The 7,723-nt window shown below is 40.7% G+C and overlaps 2 protein-coding genes across 2 annotated transcripts; one reads left to right on the forward strand and one right to left on the reverse strand.

Annotated features, from left to right (window-relative positions):
• The first annotated feature begins 262 nt into the window (after nucleotides 1-262).
• LOC122064995 (E3 ubiquitin-protein ligase RNF12-like) lies at nucleotides 263-2,618 on the forward strand. Its single transcript, XM_042628792.1, has 3 exons — nucleotides 263-518; nucleotides 1,026-1,105; nucleotides 2,001-2,618. The coding sequence occupies exons 1-3, from the start codon at nucleotides 381-383 to the stop codon at nucleotides 2,578-2,580; spliced, it is 798 nt and encodes a 265-aa protein (XP_042484726.1). The 5' UTR covers nucleotides 263-380; the 3' UTR covers nucleotides 2,581-2,618.
• Nucleotides 2,619-3,991: 1,373 nt separating this feature from the next.
• Nucleotides 3,992-7,116, reverse strand: LOC122064994 (U-box domain-containing protein 17-like). The gene has a single exon (XM_042628791.1). The coding sequence runs from the start codon at nucleotides 6,442-6,444 to the stop codon at nucleotides 4,318-4,320; it is 2,127 nt and encodes a 708-aa protein (XP_042484725.1). The 5' UTR covers nucleotides 6,445-7,116; the 3' UTR covers nucleotides 3,992-4,317.
• Between the last annotated feature and the right edge of the window lie 607 nt (nucleotides 7,117-7,723).

Below are 7,723 nucleotides of genomic sequence, written 5' to 3' on the forward strand. Positions count from 1 at the left end.
AATACCCGGGGTATTACAAATATGCTCCTAGAGAGTGGGCTCTTACCAATCTTAGCCACAGACGAAAATTCTTTCACGGAAAGTCGAAGAGGTATTTGATACTTTGCTTGTTCTCTCTTTCCCACTTCCCTTCTGGGTATCATTTCAATGTCATGGCCAACCAAGAGCATATGTTAAAGGAAGAAGGCATCCCACGCTTTGTTAAAGAAAGAATCACTAAAAGCAAAGAATAGGTCCGTCTTTACTCAAAAATATATATATAAACAGAGAGAGAACAAATAAGAGTACAAAAAGGTAGAACTTTCTTCCTCCTCTCATCTCTTGCAGTCCAAGTTGCAAGGGGTTGAAATTTCTGGAGTTTTCCTGAAGGGAGAGACACCATGAGCACTGGCACCAACAATCTTACATGGAGCTCTGGGAATTGGCGAGGAGGAGCTGGTTATGGTGCACATACCCAGAATAGTGATTCGAACCGGATGAACTCACCGGTATCCCAAACCCCCACCTTCCGACCCGCTGTAAGTATTGTGCTGCCTCTATCCTAGCAAATACATCGACGCAAGACAAGATTGTGAAACTCTCATGTAAATCTGAATACACCCATTGCTTGCTTACAACATTAAACAAAATACTAATTATATTTACTGTATTTATCACCATATGATCAACTCCCCTGCTCTTTTGGTCAGTTGTAGTATTGTCTGTTGGTTTGAGTTTCACCATCATTAGGACTTTATCCAATTTGAAGTGGCCAGGCTATATGAATCTCTCTGGCCATTCCTTCATCTTAACCTCGTCTTTCTGAACCACATAAGCTTCGAGGTTTTTCCCACCATATTCTGACCAAATGATCCAACACTTGTGAGAAGTGAGCAGTACTGGATTCATCAAGGCTGGTGAGTGTGTGTCGGTTGGGGATAGCACTGATGCTGGTGGCCTGAACCATATGAAAGATTAATTACTGAACATTGTAGGAGTTGTAACAGTAAAAGAGGAGTTTTACTTAGTATGGTGTGGTTGTCCAGGATGCAGGTGGTCGGACAACAGATACGTCGTGGCAGTTTTTCGAGGAAAGAGTGAGAACTGGACCCAATGGCTTGACAGGGTAAACACTGGCTGCTTCTCCATCTTTTCTTTGTCTTTCTAACGATACATAATCCACAAACAGCATAACTACCTAATCAACAAAATCTAACCTATATATCTGCTAGGAAGCAAATAACCCATAATGATGAGTGACACTATGGCCCTTATGTTATCATCATAAATGTAATAATAGGAATAAAGGCCATCTCTGGTTTCTTGGTAGAAGGTTTGCTTCCAGTTTCTGGTGACATTTAAAGTGTCCTCACCAAGTGAATCAGCTGATACATCCATTTAGAAAAAGAAACTCTCCCCTTCTAATTCTTATTATTGTAGTAGCATAATCAAGAGAAATTTTGCCATCAAGAATGCAAAAAAGAAGGCCTAGTTTCAGTATATGAATGAAACAAGAAATAGGAAATATGCATTATGACATAACGCAATAAATTGTTTTTTGCTTTTCAGTATAAGCTAAAAAAAAAAAAAAAATACATAAATAAATAACAGAGACTAAAGGACCTGCCATACAGGTGCAGTATCTGTTCAGTTGAGATTTGAGAACATCACTTAAGTATTGTCCAACTATATATAGCCATCATTTTCTCATCCAAACAGCAATATCTATGAGGGTAAAGAACCAATTAGGGAACCTCCAATGAAATTTCACTGGTGTAATGCTTTTTTTGTTTATATATAGGTCCCAGGGAGAGTTGAACTCATGACCTTCTTTATTGTGAGGTGTTGGTCCTTGCCAACTGAGCTTACCCCCTAGGGGTTTTAGCAGAACACTTCTTTATGCCTTGAAAATGTTCTAACTGATTTATGTTTACCAATCTTTGTTAATCAAGTTAAGTGTCTCATATCAAATTCAATTTCATCTGTTAGCCGATTTATTAACAAATGAAGTTGCGTGGCAGGTTCCCAGGTCAGCCTCTTCCTCCAATACGAATCTTCATCCTGGATGGTGAAACAGCACCAGGTGTTAACCCTCAACTCAGGCAGTTTGTCCGAGAACCTCCCCCAACTTCCCCAACAATAAGAGGCCAACAGCATATCCCCCCACAGGAAGAGTCTAGGCGGATTGAAGAACAGCTAAGGAAGGCCCAATTGAAGAAGCATAAATACAACCCTGCCAAGTCTAAATCAAAGAGATGGTGCTTATACTACAGAGAAAATGCCAATAATAGCTCCTATTCGGCAAAAGGGAGAGATGATGATGACAAGGCTTGTTCAGTTTGCTTAGAAGATTTTGCTCCCGGTGAAGAGTTGCTAATCACTCCATGCAAGCATATGTTCCATGAGGAGTGCATCCTCCCTTGGGTGAACAGCAATGGTCAGTGTCCGGTATGTCGGTTCTCTCTTTGTGACACAGGCGGCAGAGCTTTGTCCCAAAACAACCACCCTGGCATTCCTGTAAATGATCGCATGCCGGGAGATTTTATCGCACTTGTAAGGGCCATGGAAGAGGCCTTCGACCTGATGACTGTGCCTCGCTAATACATAATGAAATCAAAGGACATCGTCCATAGTCAGAATTGCTAGTGCTGCTACTATAAGTCTACTGTTTTCAAATTTGAGATACCTTCTTTTCTTTATTTCTGAACTGAAAAATCTCATGCTATCTACCTTATGGTTTTACTCTCCAAAGAGCCAAACTAGCAGCTGAATTCAAACACACACACACACACACACACACACACAAATACCAACCATATTTCTACTCAAAGTTCCAAGGATTCACCCACGTCTTATTCAAAGTTTCGAGGATATACTCTTGTGAGGCTATTTTTGGATCCCCAGTCAAAATTAAGAGAGGATACAAAGAGATCCCTGATGTCTATAAAACCTGCCTGAAAATCCAAATATATCCACCCAATCTACCAATGTTTCAAGATAACAGCCAACACTGGAGTTTCCTTTGTTTAGCTTGAAAATAGGTAGTCCCATTGAATTTCTTTTTCCCATCAATTTATGCGAAATGGAAAATTTTGGGTTATCTGAGGTTCTTGAGTCCATTGGAAGCCAAGAAACCTGCCTCTCTCTTCACTGGAAGCAAAAAATTTGAGCCATCTCAAGTGTACTAACTCACTAGGAGAATAGGCAAGATGAGATTGTGCTGATCTGAAGAGATCTGAAGATACATTTTTTATCTTTTATTTTTTCACTAAGATCTGAAAGCATAGTTATAGTTACCATTTGAGCTATTATATTAAAACCAATCCTTACATGAAAGTAAAAGGCCTCTAAGCGAAGTTATTTTCAGTTTATTTCTGTTTCATTAATGTGACTTTAATCGTATTATCCTTCCTATCAGACTCCAACTCTTTCTTTGTAAGAAGCAACTGTTTCAGTTGTGGGTCACCAACACTCACCAAGATTCATTTTTTTCGCATTACAAAGTGTGCTCTGCCCATTCGATTAAGGTGACAGGACCTCTTGCAAACCATGAAACGAGGAAGGCCAACGATATATCTATTTTGCACCATTGAAAGATAGGCCCCAGATGCCTACTTTGCACTCTTACCAGTAATTACGTGCTGGTTGCTTTGCTGGCCAATCAATTTCTTGGTACCAAACAATTCATCTCAACCAAATAAATTCTACCTCAAACAAGCTCAGAGAATCCAATTCCAAATCAAGCAACTAACCCACTTCACAACAATAAATCATTAATCAACTACTAAAATGCAACCTACTTACATCAGATACTTTTCCATTCGATCAGAAGCAAAACAGTTTTAAATTATGCTCCGAAGTATTTCTACTTCTGGCCAATGCAGACTGAAATTGCCAAAGGTCTTTGACACTGCTAATCAATACTAGAAATATTCAAACTTAACTAGGCAATATCCCCAACTACTTGTGCATTTTATATGGGTAACAAAAGCTAAATAAGTAGATCAATGGATTACTCTCAAGAGTTTTCTTAAAATCAAACCAACTGCAAAAACGTTTCATTTACATATTATGATATTCACATCATCTTGAGTGAAACAGCAAGGGAAAACAATCCCCTGAAATTTCTTCCTCCCAATGATTAAGACAATATGTTACATATAGAGTTACTTGCTATCTGCTTCCCCAACTCTCCGGATATGAAATTAGCTACATCTAAATCATGTATTGTATTCCTTTACTATTTTCTTCATCTGAACTTAATATATCAATGAAAGAATATGTAACAACAACAATTAAGAAAAAGGAAACAGGGAAGTTACTAGCACAAGGGTGCAACTATGATACCGGCACAGACACATCCCTGGTGAAACTTGAACCCCGGTCCATCATTGAGCTGCTAGAAAATCCATAGCCTGCTCCCCATCCTCCAATAGGCAAGGCTGCAGCAGTTTGACACCTCTGGCAAACTCTAGCTAGTGATGCTGCTTTCCGTCTTGCCCGCTTTGTACCCGTAAAGAGCAAAGCCTGGAGTAAGCTTCCCAATGCTGGGGCCCTAACAACCCTTTCCGTGGCAGCAGCCCCACCACTCCGGCATAATTCAAGCAGTGCCACGACGGCATTCTCTTTCCCCCTAGGAGTACCCCGTCGCATCATACCAATTAACCCAGCCACGGCCATTTCCTCCTTCCCAACTGCTTCAGCCCCAATTGGCTGTCTAACAAGCAATGCCAATGCACCAGCCGCCTCCTCTGCCGTTCCCTCAGTTCCCAGTGCCTCCACCAGGGCTGTCATCGCTCCCGACTCTATCATTTTCTTGCAATTGTCCATATGAGTAGACAAATTAAATAGAGCAGTTACAGCATCCTTCTTCCCCCTTAGGCTTCCCTCTCTCAACAGTCCAGCCAAGGTCTCAACAGCCCCTTCTTCATCTGTTATTCTCTTCTTGTAGTCATGAACCGCAGACAGGCTGAAGAGTGTTGCTGCAGCATTTTCCCTAGCCTCTGTTGTGTGCCCAAATCTCAGAACTTCGACAATTGATCCCAAACATCCTGCTTCCTCAATTATCCGGCTCTTATTCTTGTCGTGGATTGATAGATTGAGAAGTGCGGTCACAGCATTCTCTTGTGCAACTGGGTTCTGTGATGGAAGTAGCAGCTGAAGAAGAGGGATCGCCCCTGCTTCTGCAATGCAAGCGCGGTTCTCTTTTCCAGTTTTTGCTAGCAACCGCAGCTCACGCACGGCTACCGTTTTTGCCCCGTCTGACCCGTTTGATAACTGTCGAATGAGAAGCTCAGCTGTGACTGTGTTAGCTTTGGTTGTAGCCTTGGAAGCTGCAGCCAATGCAATTGTTTCCATTGGCGTATTTGTACCATCAGGCGGGTCAAAACGGATTCCATGTGTGGAGCACCACTGAGAGATCAGACTTCGGAGAGCTCGATTTGGCACAAGACGGGTATGATCAAGCATCTGTCCTGTTTTTGGACAGGTGCGATGACCTTCTACCATCCACTGGGCTATGGAAGATCGTTCATAGGTCTGTCCCGTTGAGATTATGACTGGGTCTCGCATCAAGTCCAAAGAGATCGGGCAAACAAAATCCTTTGGAATTGAAACATTCGCTTCACCATTATCTAAAGAAATTAGACCCTTTCTCGGTTTCTTGTGGTTCCGAGATCCCATTTCTTCTTCCTCGAATCCAAAAAGCAAAAATCTGCAATACCTTGTAAGGGCGACAAAACCATTGAGTACCGAGACAGTCGGTTCAATATCTCCTCCATGATTATACATCTGCTCTTCAAGGGATTCAATTTCAGCTCTACAAGTTTTTGCATCTCGAATTCCCAACCTGTCAACAAAAAGCCTCCGTAGCTCCAATTGATCAGGAATTTGTCCCCGTTCAAATTGATCAAGAAAGAAGAACAGCCGGAGCCTCAGCATCTCATCCCGTTGTTCAATGAATAACTTGGCTTTCCTTGATTGCCTTTGCATAAGCTCAATCTGCTCTCTGATGTCCAGAGGTAGCTCAAGCTCTTTCAAGGGGAAGATGTCAAGAAGAGTGGAGATCTCCTGGTTGAGATCGTGGAAATGACCAGAAATCGAACAGTTCTGAAGAAGGAGCCATAACCTGCTTGACTGAGAGCAATAACCTATAAGAATCTTAGATCGATACATGAGGAGATAAAGCTCCTTGAAGCAAAGAACGGCAGTGGAAGGGAGTTTAGAGCCAGTCTCTCTAAGAATCTCAAATAGCACCACAAAATTCTGTATCATCCAAATCAGAGATCGGGAATTCCTGCGTTGAAAAGGCAACGAACGATTCGAATTGGACAAGATCAGCTCATTACCTACAGCAACGAGGGTCTGAAGAAGTGCGACATCGTTGAGATGAACTGACGCCAGAAAACCCTCTAAAGAAGGCGATCTTCGTCTTCGCAAAGACGAGAATATAGCAGCTGAAGCCATTAAAAAGTTTCAGTTACCTCCACAGAATCTGCTGAAAAATTCGTTCAAAACCCTTCTCCTCCTAATGCAATAGGTATTGAAATAACCTTCGAAACCCTAAATCTCCCTTCACGAATCAGGAAAAAAAAAATGAATAGAAATTGAATCTTCAATGGTTGCAAAGAGATATTCTCATGAAAATGACTTCAATTTTGATTTGATTTCCTCCTACCCCTACTAATATATTAAACAGTTTTGGTTTCTTTCTTCCTCTCTTCCTAATCAACAGGGATGCACTGTTAGAAACTAACTAATAAACTCACTCCCAAAATAGTCAAAAACATTTTTTCCAAAACCACTTTAGATTTGTTCCCTACTTTATCCTCAGTTTCGGACATGACGCCATCAACTGGATGATCTTGTGGTTAGTTTTGAGTTCTAACCAATACTATAGCAGCAACAACAACCCGGTTTTAGCCTTATCCCTACACAAATAAATAAATAGCAAAACATAACAACTCAATAAACCCTCTAGTTAGATTAGATTAAAGGAGAAATTATAGTACACTAATGTTTGGATTGAAAATGTTAATGTTAGAGAGATAAATCTACCAAACTTTTTTAGGAGCAATATAAACCCATCTATGTATGGTTGACTACATAGATTCTTATCCTTCTAGTAGTTCTTTTTGAGGTCACATTATGGATAAGACCTAATTTATGTATTTTTTTTTAATAAACAATATATTAAACAAAAACAAAAACAAATACAATGGTCAAAGCCTTCCGACAAATCAAAGATAAAATTCTTAACTAAAGAATGCTAGCCCAAGAAGAAAGGCGAAAAACAAGCCCTAAAAGATAGAGGTAGATAGAAGCAAAGACCTGGGATGCAAAAAAAAGGGGGAAGGGGGGTGGGGGGGGGTGCCAAAACATACCTAAAAATCTAGCTGATGATACAACAAAAAGATGGAGAGGGAAACAAAATAAAGAGGCGGAGATGATACAAACAATCTAGAGAGAAGAGAAGAGCAGAAGGTCCCAAAAAGATGCCAAATATCTATTCTTTTTTGTGTCAGGACAACCAATACAATTGTGAAGAATTTTTTTGATAGGTAGGGAGGGAAGTAAGTAACAACCATGCAAGAGACTCGAACTCGAGACCTCCTAATGAGCTTGGGTTTTTTGCACACCACAGCTCACTAGTTGGGCTAGGCAGTTGTTGTTAATTGTGAAGAATTTATTCCTCACCTCAAAAGTAATACAATCCTGAATCTGCTCCAAATTACACAAAGTAGTC

Source organism: Macadamia integrifolia, unplaced genomic scaffold (genome assembly GCF_013358625.1).
Source record: "Macadamia integrifolia cultivar HAES 741 unplaced genomic scaffold, SCU_Mint_v3 scaffold1846, whole genome shotgun sequence".
In the NCBI taxonomy this organism is placed as follows: domain Eukaryota; kingdom Viridiplantae; phylum Streptophyta; class Magnoliopsida; order Proteales; family Proteaceae; genus Macadamia; species Macadamia integrifolia.